This window comes from Oratosquilla oratoria, chromosome 9 (assembly GCF_046742065.1).
Source record: "Oratosquilla oratoria isolate Oo_2021 chromosome 9, ASM4674206v1, whole genome shotgun sequence".
In the NCBI taxonomy this organism is placed as follows: domain Eukaryota; kingdom Metazoa; phylum Arthropoda; class Malacostraca; order Stomatopoda; family Squillidae; genus Oratosquilla; species Oratosquilla oratoria.
This window is the reverse complement of record NC_134785.1, coordinates 57734408-57752763: the sequence shown is the minus strand read 5'-3', so window position 1 is coordinate 57752763 and position 18356 is coordinate 57734408. Positions and strand designations below refer to the sequence as shown.

The following is an 18356-nucleotide window of genomic DNA, read 5'->3' as shown; positions in this document are numbered from 1 at the left end:
CAAAATATGTACAGTTCCAAATGAATCTATATCCTTGGTTTCTAATTATCATATTTTATGAAAAGTGTTCTGCGTGAAGCCTTATCTGAATTGATGTCATCAAAAACTCTTTGTGTGAGAAGAGTGTTTGTGGCATACACGTAACCAACATTGCAAACTACAACTATTTACATAACACTATACCTGACATCTGGAAGCAAGGAAAAATCATCAACATCCCTAAATCCAACAAAGACCCAATAGTTCCAACATCATATTTCTCTGCACCCCCTCCAAAGTTATAGAATGCCTCGTTCTACAACTTGTCACACCACAGAACCCCCTTGCTGAATCACAACACTATTTTAGACCACTACTCCACACTCTTGGGTAGTTACTTCTTGGTTATGTTGAGGAAATTGTCTGGTGAAGTGTCACCTAGAATTCAGTATTTTGTTTTCTCTTTGGTCTACTATCTGAATTCAGCTAAACTGAATAGAAGGCATTCATTTCACCTGCATGTAGGGAATACAAATATCTGAAAGCTTGCAGAGATTATTTATTCAATTGAATTCCAAACAATCATTTCATGTTGGATATTTGGGTAAAAAAAATATAATCAATATAAAATACCTTTGTATAAAAGTATACATGTATTTCAAAGATACAGATTACTGCATAATGATTTGTCAACTATTTAAAAAAAAAAATTATATTTGCAACAGTTATACAGTCTACACATTCAGCATTCAAAACACTTGTTTTACTATTACAGTATATTTAACCTCAAATACTTTTATGAGGTGTTATGTCGCCCTGGCTGTTCAACTTATACATGGATGGGGTGGTGCGAGAGGTGAATGCTAGGGTAGTGGGTCAGGGATTGGAGATGGTTAAAGAAAATGGAGAAAAGTGGGAGGTGAGCCAGCTGTTGTTTGCGGACGACACTGCGCTTGTGGCAGGGTCAGAGGAGGGATTGAGGAAGTTGGTGGCAGAGTTTGGGAGAGTATGTGATAGAAGAAAGCTAAAGATAAATGTAGGTAAAAGTAAGGTGATGAGATGTACAAGGGGTGAAGGTGGCAGTAGACTGGAAGTGAACATTAAGGGAGAGCGACTGGAGGAAGTGGATAGTTTTAGATACTTGGGTGCAAGTGTAGCAGGAAAAGGTGGAGTGAAGGTGGAGGTAGAATGTAGATTGAGAGAAGCGAGTAAATGCCTTGGTGGATTAAAGAGTGTAATGAGGAATAGACATTTGGGAATGGATGCGAAGAGGAGACTGTATGAAGGAGTGATTGTGCCAACAGCACTGTATGGGGCAGAAACGTGGAACATAAGAGAAGAAGAGAGAAGGAGTTTGAAGCGGCCTTGCTGTGGATGTGCTGTGTCTTGCGACACTGCTTCTGACCCAGGGCGGTGGGCAGGGTGCAGGGATGACCCGTCATCCAGGAGGTGCTCAGATGAGAGGGAGGGTGGGAGGGGTGTGGAGTGTATGTAGGGATGAAATGGGTGGGAGTGTTTTTATGCCTTTCCCTTTTTGGCTACCTCCCTTGTAAGAGGGAAAAAGCCTTGGTATATGTATGTATGTATGTACTTTTATGAGAGGCCAATGTTCCAAAGGACTGGGGGTGTGTAAGTGTAGTTCCACCATACAAGGGAAAAAGGACACAAATATAAATATAGCAGTTGTAGAGGGATCCCTCTGTTATGAGAGACATGTGGGAGGATATTAATTGAGAGGATTATGAAGAGAACAGAAGAAGTAACAAGGGAAGAGCAGAGTGGGTGTAGGAATGGAAGAGGGCGCATCAATCAAATCTTTGTAGTAAGAGAGATATACAAGAATTTTTTGGCAGAGTAAGGCCTTTTGTTTTTTTATGACTTTGAATTAGCTGATACAATTAGGTAAATATTACTGACAGGTGGTTTGAGATGCATTGCAGATGTATGAAATAGGGAAATGTCTGTTGAGGGTGGCTAAAAGTTTTCATGTGAGTAGTAGAGCTTGTTGGGAATAAAGAGATGTCACCATGGTTGTTCAATGTGTACATGGATGGGTTGGTGAGGGAGTTAAATGCAAGGGTGCTAGGCAGGAGGGATTTAGACCTAGTAAAAGTGATATTTACCTAATTACATTTATCTAACTGTAGTATACAGGACAGGAGCAACACTCATGAAGTCCCATTTCCTACTCTCTAAATTATCATACCTAACATATGATTCATCTCTTCATCCACATAGTGAAAGGCCACTTTAATCTTGTGCAGCAGTCTCTCTCTCCCACAATCTTGCTTATATGTTTGTCAGGTGACAGATTGTCTTTTATTAATATTTCCAAATCTTTCTCCTCTTTTGCTTTTGTAATGGATCCACCTCCATGGGCCAAAATCTGTGCGATGACTTTCTTTAGCAACTCTCATGAGACAACTTAAAACTGCTACGGAAATTAAATACAATTTAAACGAAAACTATAAAGTCAATTTTCTCACATTTTAGCATGCACATTAGTTTACTATGGTTAACTGAATTCACCATAGCAGAAGTCCCAGTGGCTACGTGGCCATGGCCAACTCTGGATTGAGCAGCCAATCAGAGGCTCTTTTCAGATCCTCAGAGTGCTGGATGTTGACAAAATGGCAGTGCCCGTGGTGTGCTGCATCCAACTATTCCCTGATGAACAAGGCAAAATTTCTCCATTTTCAAATAGTAGTTGGCTCAAGTTCATTGGTCAATTGAAGAACTGGGTTCATCTAGACGGCAAAGAAAACGTAATAGCACAGTCCTTTGCCTGTATGAATGCGGATTTGCCAAGGCCAAGTGAACTCTGATATTGCATTTATAGTTTGTTATCCTTCTGTTGTCGTGCCTTTCACATTATAGAAAATTGGGAATTGCGGGTTAAATTTAATAAAGCCACAGATGACAAACAGAGAGCTGTCACAATCAGTGTGGCCATAATAGTTGAATAATTTTCATTTAACTAAAGAAAACATCAGAAGAAAGAGTACTATTAAGCAAAATATACATTGGAGAAGTAAAAAATTATCTTTTAAATGTCCAGTGCATAGGTAAAGTCTAAAGTTCTGTTTTGAGAGATTGTGCTCTAGAGATGCATTTCTATTTTTGCCGAAGAAAGCCCCGATGCTAACATTTGCAGATACAGGGAAACTGTTGTAAATTGGTGGAAGAAAGTCTGAGAATGTTAGCCTAAAATCAACTTCAAGTCTTTAACAGGCTTCTAGTTATTGGCAAGTCTCATGAGATCCTGAATAGACTTCTGTCTTATTGTCTGACCAGTCCCTGCATCTTTGGTCAGTACTGATGGTACAAGTCTTTGTAAAACTAATAAGGCCAAGTTTATGCATGTTCATGAAGTACCTTGTGGCTCTGTATTACTCATAGATGCTATGGGAAGAATCCAGTCTTATCATTAACCACTTCAATATTATTTGAATATTCACGCACACATTAGGTTGCCTGATGTACGATGATGCATCAAAATACACGTGTTATAAAATACAAAGTTACAGCTGTTATACTGATTTTCTTTCACCCTGAATATTTTTACCACAGAAAAAGCGATCAAGCCTGTTCACAGAATATGGGGTCACTCAACTATAACTGCAAAATAAATATAATCAGGATGTTGACACTGGTATCCTTGTAAACCTACTTGCTCCTCATAACACCTATGTAGGCATCATCATATTCTGGGGGTTAACGTTCCAAGGACATTTGAAGAACCTGCCACAAATATTTTGAGAGGTTTGGTGTTATAGGTACAATGGCAGAAGTCATTGATTTTGTTGTTGATACCCAGATGTTGGCATAAAAATGTCAAGTGGGATGGAAGAGCCTCAAAAGGAGTTCCGATGTATCAAGTCACAAGATCTGATCAAAAGATGCCCAGACAATTTGAAAATTTTTTGTCAAGTGGAAAGAACAAAGAGATGCTGAGTTTCTGTACTCATTCTGGACAACCTGTGATTCATGCCTCTTTGATGGTTCATTTTATTTGTTGCTCATGGTAACAAATGTCATAGCCTTTCTTCTATCTCTATATGTGTGGCTGAAGTTAGTGAACTAAGTTGTGATTACAAAGAGGCAGATACAAGGCTGCTTCTGCATGCTACGCATACTTCACCTCGTTATCAGGATATTGTTATCGTGAGTATACAGATGTCATGGTCTTGGCTATAGGATTTGACCATTGCATTGATAGTCACTTGTACTTCCAAACTGGGTCTGGTGCTCATAGATGTATCATTGATATATCTCACATATCCAACACCCATGGTCCTAGTCGATGCTGTTATTGGCATACATGTTTTCACTGTATGTGACAGCATCAGCTCCTTTAAAGGTACATGTAAAGTGAAACCCTTCCAGTTAGTGTTAAATTCTGAGAAGACAATTGTTTTCAGATGCTGGGTGATGACTGGAATCTTTCAGAGAATTTGTTCTCTGAGCTACAGGAGTTTGTCTGTCACCTATACAAACAAAAAGAATGCCAAAAGGTAAATAATGCTCGTTATAGCATCTCTAGATTGTTGAGTAAATCTAACAAGGCTCTGCCCCCTAATGCTGATAGTCTAAAACAGATTCTAAATGAGCATTGTATCAGGTTGCTATCTACAGGTGTTTGGAACAAATTATAAATGCATCCAATCCTACAAATAATGGCTGGCAATTAGAAGATGGAGTAGTGCTCAGCAATGTCTATCAAGCAAGGGAGAGGACAAATGATGGAGAGTGGTTGTAAATGGATGAAGAAATGACGCAGCCTATTTTTTTCCCATTCTATTTGTGCTGCTTGTGAAATATAAAAATCGTGATTGGAGGGAATGGGGTTTAATGACTTGGGGAGTGGACTGCCATATTATGAAGCAATGGGGATGAATTAGCTCCAGCTGTTGGGCCCTGTTGTGGATGTGTTGTGTACTGCTGTATTGCAATTGACCCAATCAGTGTAGTGGGGACAGGAATGAGCCCTTCACCCATGAGGAATGAAGATGGGAGGGAAAATTATATAGTTTTTTGGATGCTTGTATGGTGGGTGTTTTGACTTGGCCAACCCAGTTTTTTATGAGAAGGGTCTTTTGGATTATATATGTATATAATTTCTATATAGCTGCTATAACAGTTGCATATTAGGCATTCATATATTCTTCAAAACTTTGCATTTAGCTACATACGCTTTCACAGGTTCATTACTAAACCAAACTACTGCAAAATCACAAAAGTAAATATATCATTCTTGTATTCACATTCAAACCTGCTCCCCTCAAGAACTGGGCACATTTGGAGAGAAAAAATATATATATACATATATATAGTACATAATAATCTTTGCTGGTCAGTCACTCCAACTAGACACAGAAGAATCAGAATCCTCTGCTGTCTCAATACTGGTAGCTGGTAAGAGGGCATCTGGTGTACTGCAAAAAGGAAAGTGACTACATTACACAATGGTTATTATAATTGTGCATATAAATTCATATATCAAGTGCCACATTGATAAAATTTGCTTCATCATCCCACCACTCACTACCCTTCCTTCTATTTCCTCCCATCCTCCTTGTTCCACACACTATCTTTGTACACCTTGTCACTTCCTCCTTGAAACATCTACATTTTTCCTCCACTCCTAGTTTTACTATCCTTCACTTCCTCCCACTCTACTCTCAGCTTCTTGTATTCCTTCTCCTTTTCCTTCTCATTTATAGTTTATCTTAAGGACCTCCCTACCTTTTATTCTTTTCCTCATTCTCCATCTATACTCCAAACTCAACTTACCTTCCACCAAAAAAATTATTTGATATTCCACCATTGTCTCCCCTAAGAACATGTACATCCAAAACTCTTTCTACTCTTCTTCTGGTTACCACTATATGGTCCATTTAAACCCTGCCTACTACCCTTCCATCCACCACCCTCTCCTATGTGTACTTATGCTTGACCTTCTTCCTAAACACTGTTACCAACCATCAACTCTCCACTATGATTTTTTCCTGGCACTCCACACTTCTCAACCACTCCATCCATTGGTTCATATCCTACCCTAGCATTGAGATCTCCCAATACCACTACATTGGCATTTTTCCCTAAACCCTCTATGCACTCATAAAAAACATTCTCTTCACCACCAGGCCCATATGCACTTACAAAGACCCACATCTCCTTTCTTTACTTACTAATACAGCCACCCCTTCTCTCCTTTGTCCTCTCTTCACTCCTGACACCCTCCTCACTACACTCCCAAACTCAAACTTGCCTCTTCCTTTCAACTTAGTTTCTCTCAATGCCAACACATCCATCTTTCTTCTCACAAACATACTGCCTATCTCTTCTCTTTTCCTCTCATCTGTATCACATCTATACACATTAAAAGACCAAACCTTAGGATTCTGGATGGAAAGCCCCTCCCAGACCCTCTTATGGCCTTTTTTATTTATTTATTTATTTATTTATTTATTTATTTTATGTCCCGTTTGGGACTACAGAGAGTGGGATGCATAGTCCTATCCCTGTCTCATTTTTGTCGCCTTTTATGACACAAGTGGGAATACTTGGTGGCAGTATTCTTTCTCCCCTACCACAGGGTTTGGCAAAAAAGGAAATGCATATTCAGAGAAGGGGTACAGGACAGTATTAAGAGTAGGGGGGGGGACAGCATGACGGAGGGATAGTCGCAGTATAATAAAATAGCATAATTTTTTTATGACTAGACATTTCCCCTATCATAGATTAAATTGTTGTGTGACTGGTCCATAGCTGTGCCCCATATAAACCCTAAAGTATCATCTACATGGTGCTGAGCAGATTTTAACTTCACAATAACATGTACCCAATGCTCCAGATGAGGTGCCAATATCCCAGACAGATAATTTCATAAACTCATGAATAAAAGTATTCAAATGAAATGAAATATCAACCATGTTGACACTGCAGCAGCATCATACTTATGAAATAAATTTTCTTAAATTATCAATTGTAATTTGTTGTTTTTTGAATTCATAATTTTGTATGGCCTGCCAATTATCTTAAAAATATTCTAATGGCCCTTAATACCTGGCCTAAAGTATTGGCTGCATGCTACTTAGCAAATTATATTGCACAAAAATATATAGCCAATACCCAAGATGGGGTACAGGATGCACAAATACAACACCTACAGACTACACAATGAAACGAAAGTCCTCAAAGTCAAGGATGACTTTGACATGCGAGGCACACAAACACTTGCCGTGGGCTCTACAAACACAGCGCACCCACTAAACCACATAGCAGAACACACGCACACACACCTCAACACCCTTCAGACCATACAAAAGAAAGCCCAAAACAATTACAGGCTGCACAAATACAAAACCAGAGACCATCTACACTATGAAACAAAAGTCCTCAAAGTCAAGGATCACCATAACATGAGAGGTACACAAACACAGCTCACCCAAAACACTACATAGCAGAACACCCACACACACCAAGAAACATAAAAAACACCCAAATACCTACATCACACACAAATACTCTCTTCTCTTCCTCCACAACCACCAAATACCAGCCTCCGGAAACATATTCATAATATCACTCACCACTCCATTAACACACTAAAAGACAACACATTGCTGCATGCCAGACCCCCTGATATCCATCCCTCTGAATCTTCTCTCCCACCAAAGGACAGAGTCCACCTGGCCAGACTGCGATATGGCCACCACCCAGCCCTTCTGAGCTACCAGAAGAGGCTGGATGACCGCATTGTGGACAACTGCCCTGGATGTAACACTTCACTCCATACTATACAGGATATTATGGAAGACAGCATTATACACAATCATGCATGCAAAAAATACAACATACACTCTATAAAGGATTTGTGGGAAAAACCCATTCCGGCCATGGCATTCCTTGGGGAGACGGGACTGCTCAGACAGTCTAGGGAACAATGACAACACTCACACACACCAGGAAACATAAAAACAACACCCAAATACCTATATCACACACAGATACTCTCTTCTCTTCCTCCACAAACACCAGATATCTGCCTCCAGAAGCATATCCATAATCACATTGCTCAATGCTCCATCAAAAGACTGAAAGACAACACATTAACACATGCCAGACCCCCTGACATCCATCTGTTTGGATCCTCTCTCCCTTGAGAGGACAGATTCCACCTGGCCAGGCTGCAGTGCAGCCACAATCCACCCCTTCTAAATCACCAGAGGTGGATGGATGAATGCATCATGGATATCTGTCAAGGATGTAACACTTCACCCCATAATATTCAACACATTATGGAAGACTGCAATGTACACAATTATGCATGCCAACAACACAACATATACTCTATAAGGGTTTTATGGATAAACCCCGTTCCAGCCATGGTGTTCCTAAGGGGGATGGGACTGTTTGTCCAGACAGACTAGAGCAGTGGTTCGCAACCGGTGTGCTGCGGCACCTAAGAGTGCTGTGAGATCAACTGAGGCTGCCGCCAAAATTCAAGGCAAAAATAATTTTCGTATTACCGACTTTCTCTGTCATTCATCTTTGTTCATTAAAGCGGCATCAGTGTAAAGATGAGTATTTTCATATTATCCAGGGACAAAATTTTGTTACACTGATGTTGAATCAACAAAATACTGACAAACTAGAATTTAGATTTTCTAATAAGGGTGCCGGGGACTTCTGAAAGGCTTGGCAAGGGTGCCTCAAGCCAGAAAAGGTTGGGAACCACTGGCCTGGAGAATGTCACGATCTTTCTTGAGTTATGGGCCAATCCAGTGGCTGTTGCTAGTTACCCGAGAGCCATGGGTCTTCTGCAAGAGAGATCTGGCACAATGGGTTGATACCAAACACTTCAAATAAACAATTCTCAACCTGTTATAATAATTCCTCACTGTCTAATAGGTAAATACAGTGAGACCTCTCGTTAACGGATGTTAATTAGCTGTGTTTGTGGTGTTTTCGCTGTGTTTTTGGTGCTGTTGTTTAGTGCCTGCAATCACTATGCTACCCAAAAACCACTCCAAATCAACGGATTATTCACATCAACGGACACCGTTATCCCCATTTTAGTCCATTAATGAGAGGCAGTATTGTACAGAGAAATTACTATCACAGGTTGAGCATCATTCATCTGAAATGTTTGAACCCAATCTCATTCACACCCACTTTTCCCACACAAATGCATAGGGAAACCAATTTTGAAAAAAATTATACATACTCAAGAAGATCTGGATTGAGTCCCTCGGTAGTCATCTTCATCTTGACAGCTGGAACAGGCACACCCATGCGGACCATCTTGAAAAACCTTTCATATTGAGGGTCTTTGCTAACTGTCATACCACTTGGTGCTGCTGCTTCTTCTTCTTCTTCTGCCTCTCCATTTTGGTTATTTGTGGTTTGGGGCTGTGTGCCATCAACTGCATCTTTGACTTCCGGAGACCCAGTAGAATCATGTCCAATACCAGGGGTAGTGGAAGAATCAGGATTATTTGTGGGAGGATGGGAAACTGATGAGGCTTCTGGAGTGGACTGAGAAACTGCCGAAGCTGCAGGTGGTGAGGCCTGAACTACTTCTAACCCAGGCACAGAACTTAACTGAAACAGGGAATCTTAAATCATTACTACTGTCATAAACTAAATCATATGTATACATGTTAACCACTTCCTTATAGTGATACCTTTCATTGATTTTGTTGTTGTCCTTCCCTAGACTGGGTGATTGAGGAGTCCTGTCTCCCTGAGGAATGTCATGGCTTGAATGGGGTTTTCCCACAAATCCCTTATAGAGTGTATTTGTATTGTTGGCATGCATGACTGTGTGCAATGTAGTTTTCCGTTTGTGTTGTATAGTACAGTGAGACCTCTCATTAACGGACGTTAATTAGCTGTGTTTTCGGTGTTTTTTGGTGCTGTTGTTTAGTGCATGCAATCACTCTGTCACCCAAAAACCACTCCAAATCAACGGATTATTCACATCAACAGACACCGTTACCCCCCTTTTAGTCCGTTAATGAGAGGTAGTACTGTACGAGATAAAGTGTTGCATCCTGGACAGTTATCTGCGATGTAGTCATCCAGCAACTTCTGATAGCTCAGAAGGGCTGCAATCTGGCTAGGTGTCCTTTTGTGGGAGAGAGGACTCAGAGGGATGGATATCAGGGGGTCTGGTATGAACAGAGTACTGTTTATTAATCTGTTGTTGGAGCAGTGAGAAATATTACTATGGATAAACTTCTGGAGGCAGGTGTCTGGTGTTTGTGGAGAGAGAGAAGAGAGTATTTATGTGTGATATAGGTGCTTGGGTGTTGCTTTGATGTTTCTTGGCATGTGTGGGTGTTTTGCTATGTAGGGTATGCGTACCAATGGAGACGCACTTGCCCTATGCAGACGCAATTACACAAAAAAACTTCTACCTGCCGATGGTGAATAGATAGGAGTATACTTATAGGCTCAAAAAATCACTTAACCATCCCCTCATGATGTGATTTTTTGAGTCTATAATTATGCTTCTATCTATTCACCATCGGCAGGTAGAAGTTTTTTGTGTCAAATGCATCTGCATAGGGCAAGTGCGTCTCCATTGGTACGCGTGCCCTAGTATATTTACCTAATTGTAGTATACAGGAAAAGAGCAATGCTCATTCAGTCCAGTATCCTATTCTCTAATTTTTTATCATACCTAGCCTCAAATTCTTGTACAAATCCAACTTAATCTACATCCTTGAATTCCAATTATCATATATTTAGATTTTATTTCATGTAGTGGGTGTGGTGTATTTGTGGAGGCTGTGACAAGTATTTGTATGTCTCTCATGCCAAGGTGATCCTTGAATTGAGGACTTTTGTTTCATGGTGTAAATGATCTGTAGGTGTTGTATTTGTGCAGCCTGTAACTGTCTTTAGGGCTCTGTTTTATATGGAGTGTAAGGTGTTGTGGTGTGTCTTAGTGAGATTAGGGGCCCATGTGGGACTCACATAATTCACCACAGAGCATATGCATTGTTTGTGTACTGTAGTGATAGTTTCCATACACCTACAAGAATTCAACAATCACCCTTGACAGTGAACCAATTACCATCACCAAATCCAAGGACAGCCAATGGTACTTCTACATTCCCTCCTCTGATTCCCCTCTATGCAAATCTACTGTTACTAAATTCTATGTTTGCTCTGCCTAACTTTTCTGCTTTTATCACACCACAGAATCTTCTTACACAAATCAAATCATCACATCCAATGACAGCACCTTGAAAACTTACCAATTAAAAAATATAAACGCCAAGAAGACCCTACACATACACACACATATCAACATGAATCATTTCCTATTTTCCCACAAACCACCCTTGTCTCAGTAATCTGCAAAAAACAACCCTTCCGCTCGGCAAAAATCAGTCAAATGAGCTTTTTTGATCACCAACTCATGCCAAATATATTTTGATAGCACAATCTTCACTCCCAGCCACCACCACAACATCCTTACATACAACTTTAGCTCTACCGTTGACCTTATTACCTCCCTTCCCATACCCTTAACATGCTCCAAACCTTTATCTCTCTCATTAAACAAACAAAACTATATAGCTTGGCTAAACAACACCCAGTCAGACATTGTAGATACACTGCAGCTCTCCACACAATCTCTATATCATTTAGTTCATTTGCCCTGCTAACCCTGCTCCTCATTGGTAGACTAGTCCATGTCAGCACGATCCAATGCCCTAGATATGACTATAAACTCACCTACACACACACACATATAGTGTTTAATAGTAACCCATAACTTGCAGGGCTCCTCCTAGCATTATGTCTCACCAATGCAAGTTCATGGTGTTAATATATATATATATATATATATATATATATATATATATATATATATATATATATATATATATATATATATATATATATATATATATATATATATATATATATATATAAACTTGTTGGGTCAACTAAAATTTGTGGTTGATTACATTAAATAATGTACACCATGTTTTTACCAGAGTTGTAAAAATGAACTAATAGTTAATTATACTTTGAGGACAAACACATATACCCAACCTTGCCTCTTTTCATGTTTTCACATTCTATAGTATCTGGTAAAACTTATGTAAACCAAGGGAACATGTCTCACCAAGAGATGCTAGAATCATTCTTCCCCTTTGTATCTCGTTCCACTCCAAAAAGAAAACAATGTACTGTAGAGTAACCCAAAACAACTAAATCTCAGGTACAAAAAGGCTATACAATGTAATCCCTCAGGGTGCAATACATTCATCATTACTGTTCAACCTCTTCAATAGTGATTTTGTAGTGATACTGTAATAAATAATTACTGTATAGCAATACTGTAATAAGATTTTGTAATATAATAAATGTGCATAGTTATGCTCACTTACATAATTGGCTCACATATTTCAAGCATAATTAGGTCAGAGGCACCAACATGATTGCATTCATGCCAGTGCGTCAGTGCCAAGTGATACAGTGCTATGTCGCATATACTTATATACACATCCCATTTATGATGATGATGATGGCTTAACGTCACACACTCCCCCCCTATCAGGAGGCTAGTACGGTGCCCCTCACAGAGGGCTTTGTAGCGTGGAATTTAATGAACCATGCCCTTGGGTCAACTTCACCAGTTTCAGGATTCGAACTGCCCTCACCTCGACCTTCACCAAAAATAACAACACCCTAACCCGCTCAGCCAGCGAGCTTCCACATCCCATTTATAGCTGATTTATTTTATCTTCCAGTATCTACTCTAACCTTATTGTATATACCTAATTGTAGTATACAGGAAAAGATCAAAGCATCTATCATTCTCTAATTTTATAACATTGACTCAAATTCATGTACAGTTCCAAGTGAATCTATATCCTTGATTTCCAATTACCATATTTAGATTTAAACTCGTGTATTGTTTGAGTTTGGGCTATATCACCTAAGCTATTCCACATGTTTATGCATCTATATGGAAAACTGTATTTCTTTATGTCCTTCTGACATGGTGGAAGGAACAACAAGCCATGCCAACATGAGTCCACCTGGCCAGACTGCGGTGCGGCCACCACCCAGCACTTCTAAGCTACCAGAAGAGGCTGGATGACCGCATTGTGAACAGCTGCCCAGGATGTAACACTTCACCCCATACCATACAACACATAATGGAAGACTGCATTATACACAATCATGCACGCAAACAACACAACATACACTCTATAAAGGATTTGTGGGAAAACCCAGTTTCGGCCGTAGCATTCCTTGGGGAGACGGGACTGCTCGGACAGACAGTCTAGGGAACGACAACAACAACAACATGTTTACAGTTGATACAAAAATCATGAGAAGAGTGAAAAATTAAGAGGATGTAGACTATTGCAAAAAGATCTAGATATTATTATTACATGGAGACAAGAATGGGAAATGAAGTTCAGTACAGTGAGACCTCTCATTAATGGATGTTAATTAACTGTGTTTGCGGTGTTTTTGGTGGTGGTGTTTAGTGCGTGCAATCACTATGCCACCCAAAAACCACTCCAAAACACCGAAAACACAGCTAATTAATGTCCGTTAATGAGAGGTCTCTCTGTACCAAAAAATGCAAAGTACAGTAAGTCCTCATTATATGGTACATATGCGTTCCTGAAAACCTTACCGCAAATTGAAATTACTGTATACCGAACGCGGAAAGAGACTGATTGTTGTGGTGGCCGCATGGCGTGGTGGCACTACCATATCTGTGAGTTTTTCTTACTGTAAATAGAATCATGGGTAGTAATTATCAAATACCGTAACTGTGAATTTACTGGATAAAGAATTACCGTATAAGGAGGGCTCACTGTACTGCAAAAGGTCATCGTTAACCTACTCATTGGGAAGCGAACCCATTACAAAAACAAACGAGAAGAAAGACTTGGGAGTCTTCATAAAAGGTGATTCCCTCCAATTTTATCTTGTAGGGTCATCTTTATAACCAATATAGGTCTCAGATAATGGCTACTACCATAAAACCTTACATTTAAATACAGTCCCATGGACAAGCACTCATTCTGCCTTTCAATTTGGCATTTACATTATTAAATTAAAAACCTACTATCTTTTTATTGTTCTACAGACTACTTCTGAGTAAAGTACCAATCTCTTACCTTTGCTTCAATTATGGCTAGTGTGTCCTCAAGAGAAGTCAATCTAGAGTCAACTCCACGCAACCTCTCCTCACACAGGGCGGAAAAACGGTTGAGGAATTGGACTGTATGGACTACAAATGTGTTGACAAAGGCGAGGGTCCGCTTCTGGGATATTGGCTCTACCTATAATTTAAAGTCAGAATTATTAGAACTATATAGACATAATGTTAATAGATAATCTGATCCTACCTATGGATACGTCCAGTTCTCTTTTTGATCTCTGTAAATTATATAAATTGTGGACTGGTATGTAAATTATCAAAACTTGCAGATGACACTAAAATTGCTAGTAAAATGAGTAATGCAGTGGATAGGGATCAACTATAGTCTGACTTAGATTGTTTAACTGAGTGGAGCAATTAATGTCAAATGGAATTTATCATTGATAAATATGAAGTAGTGCATACAAGGGGAAAAAACAATTGTAATGATCATTCCATGAATGGCGATAATCTTTAGAATTTAGATCAAGAAAAAGACATACGTGTTACAGTACCTAAGGATTTAGAACCAACTCTCCAGTGTACAAAAGCTGCAAAAACTGCCCAACAAATAGTAAGATTTATTGGAAGAACATTTGAACATAAGACTGAAGAAGTAATAATTACTCTATATCACTCTCTTGTAAGACCTCATCTCGAATACTGTGTTCAGTTTTGGTCTCCATATCTTATAAAAGACATAGACAAACTAGAAAGGGTACAATGTAGAATCACTAAAGTGATTCATCATTTATGTAATAAACTTTATGATGAGCATCTAAGTGAAATTAATTCATCTAGTTTATCCAAACTAGTGCTGGGTGATTTAATTAACCCATTCAACTCCGATGACAAGATGTCTTGTCATTTGGTCAAATAAAACAAAAAATCATAAAACACCAAAATGTTTGATCAAACACCAGAAAAATATGACGTCAGTCCTCGCTTCGCTGCGAGCGAAGCGAGGATTGACGTCATATTTTTCTGGTGTTTGATCAAACATTTTGGTGTTTTATGATTTTTTGTTTTATTTGACCAAATGACAAGACATCTTGTCATCGGAGTTGAATGGGTTAAAGCCTTTAAAATGTTCCATGGATTTGTTAATATGAAAATAAATGATTTTTCTACTATGGACTGTAGTAATGTCAAGAAATAATGGTTATGAAATAGTCTATGTAAGATCAAACACCAACGAATATTTTTTTCTGTAACAGCATTACAAAAGGTTTGGAACAAACTACTTATTCATGTTGCAAGCTCAAATACAACTGATAAAAAAAAAAAAAAAAAAAAAAAAAAAAAAAAAAAAATATATATATATATATATATATATATATATCTCTATCTATATATATATATATATATATATATATATATATATATATATAGTCCAATCCCAATCTAACTTATTTCTAAGCATTGTGAACTCCTACACTTAAGTCTTGGGTTCTTAATCATTTCCACTGTTTACACACCATTTCAATTCACATGCAGCTCCATAGGAATCAATAACTCTGTTGCTATTTGCATTTTTGTATACCAAGGCCTTCTACCTTCTCATATGGGAGGTAACCTAGATATGGATCAAAAGGTCTCCTGTCGGCATGCTCCGCCTTTGTAAGGCATGCACTCATTCTCGTCCATTCCACTCTGATCTACCACCCATTGTTTCCCTCTCATCTTAGCTCCATCTAGAATCTAGATGGATCATCCCTGTCTCTCACCCAGTGCCTAGGTCAGAAACAATGCAGCAAGGCACAGCATATCCACAGTAGAGCACCTTCACTTATATGACAACATTCCCACATTGTCCCTTCATGCGGATAATAGAGAGGACTGGGAGAAATCCCTTATGGCTGCATCAAAATATCATCCATACACAACCATTCTCCAATCACTCCTATCCCCTACCTTCTCCTTTCCCTGCTAAATAATCATTCCTATTTTGCTCAGAGCGCCTTTCACCTCATCCATTCACCCATCCCATCCTTGGGCATCCCCTCATCCCTCTTTTTTTTTTAATCTTTCTTCACTCAATCTTTCCATGCACCCTAACCATCTCAACAATCTTTCATAAACCCTTTCTACCAGCTCCTCCTCACTCCCTCATTTATCACTCTATCTAACCTTGTAACCCCCACCATACTTCCCAGACATTTCATCTCAAAGACATTTAAACTTGTTTCTGCGTTTCTTAACATCCAAGGGTACATACATTGTAGTAGGCACAATAACCCCCTTGATATAATCTTCACTTTGCATCCATTCCCAGATGCCTATTTCTCATGACACATGGGAGAGGGTAGTGGATAGAAAGGTGGTAGATAGGGCAGTGATGGATTGCATAGTGGAAACCAGTAGAATAGTAGGAAGAATTTGGATGTACATGTTCTACGGGGAGAGAGGGGGGAATAACAGATACATTTTTGGTGGAAGGTAAGTTGAGAGTGGAGGATAGATGGAGAAAGAAGAAAAGGACAGGAGGTAGGGAGGTGCTTAAAGTAAACTGCTTAAGGGAGGCTTTGGCAAAAAAAAAAAAAATATATATATATATATTTACCCAAACCTGGAAATTTGCTTTTTTATAGTTTAAATACCCCTGAAAACTGCTGAGTTTTCTGTGAAAATGACATCTTATACCACAGTTCCTTCTGTGTTTATTTGTGTTCTGTTTAAAGGTCCCACTCACGGCAGGCCACATGGCTTGTCACTATTCACAACTTTGGTCTTTTTTTTTTAAGTGATTTATAGTAATATGAAGCAAACTGGCAACTTAGCCACCACAAATGTCGTGCAGCTTGCACCAAACCTCAGTGTCTCTTGAGACATCCACAGAAGAGGGAATAAGCTGGAAAGTAGCTTGTCTGTCTGCTTTCTTGCCTTGATTATTTTCCTTGTAGTTCTCCCTCAAGTTGGACACTACAATACTACCTCTCATTAACGGACTAAAAGGGGGGTAACGGTGTCCGTTGATGTGAATAATCCGTTGATTTGGAGTGGTTTTTGGGTGGCACAGTGATTGCATGCACTAAAGAACAGCACCAAAAACACCGCAAACTTAGCTAAATAATGTCCGTTAATGAGAGGTCTCACTGTACTTCTCCCGAGTAAATCTACAGTCATGCCACATCTTTCCAAACAGAAGACGTGGCAGAGGGCAAGAATTCAAGCTTTACAGGAGAAGAGAGAGAAAAAAGTGCACACTGCCTTATCACCATCGCATGTGATAATACCATCTCTTTCTCACCACTCAGCCTCATTGCAACCCTCCTCATCACCTCAACAACCCTTCTCAACTTTACAGTATTCGCCCTCACCACCACTGAGTGTAACAGAAATAAAACAAATCACAAGATCAGACTTACGTCACAAACTCCTGCAATACAAATTCCCCTTTCCCCACCTCTGAAGATGAAGAGAAATATTTACTCTTACACTCCTAGTTGGAAAGCATCATAGGAAAATCTTGTTATGTATGTGGGGATGAAAAGATCACTGATGCTTTGTACAATGCCTTTGACTGCTTCATTGCTATCACCTGTATCACCTGCACAGATCATGAAGATGTATCGTATTATCTTATTATTAACATTATTATTATTTTTTTTTAAACTTTATTAACATCTTATTGGCCTTATTATCCCAATATGTGTAAAATTATACCAAATAGAGCTTGCAAACTTCATGAAACTATCAGAAAATGGCTATCTCTAAACTAAAGTTATTGACATTTTGAGCTAGATAATTCTGTTATCTTTCAAGTGATTGTATAAATACATATATTTATGGAAAGAAGAAGATTTTTTTCATCAAAAGACATTTCTAAAAATACATAAGGCTACCCAGCCCAGGGAGGTTTTTTCACCCGGAAAAAAAAAAGTATTTAAATTATTATTATTATTATTATCTTTTCTTTAGAATAGAATTTCAAATCTTTCCTGATCAATATTAAGCTGCATGTATCTATTATATCCATTCTAACTTTCAAAATAGTAAGTTGAAAAATAGTTGAGCAATAATGAAAAACACCAGTCATTTTAATTTTCTTTTCAGTGTTGATTTATTTCATATTTCCAAAAATAATTATCATAATTCATTGAAAATCTGGCATTTTATACTAAAGGTACAAAGAAATATACACACCAAAAATCATGAATATATGAAAAAAAAAAAAAAA

At 38.7% G+C, this 18356-nt stretch overlaps 1 protein-coding gene across 1 annotated transcript in view; it reads right to left on the bottom strand.

Annotated features, from left to right (window-relative positions):
- Positions 1–3202: 3202 nt before the first annotated feature.
- Positions 3203–18356, bottom strand: part of CCDC53 (Coiled-coil domain containing 53) — an 18280-nt gene continuing 3126 nt past the window's right edge. The window contains exons 2-4 of the mRNA XM_076190558.1: positions 14154–14318; positions 9212–9588; positions 3203–5414 (exon numbers count right to left, since the gene is read on the bottom strand). Coding sequence (XP_076046673.1) covers positions 5333–5414; positions 9212–9588; positions 14154–14318 — 624 coding nt within the window. The 3' untranslated portion in view covers positions 3203–5332. The remainder of the gene's footprint in view (positions 5415–9211; positions 9589–14153; positions 14319–18356) is intronic.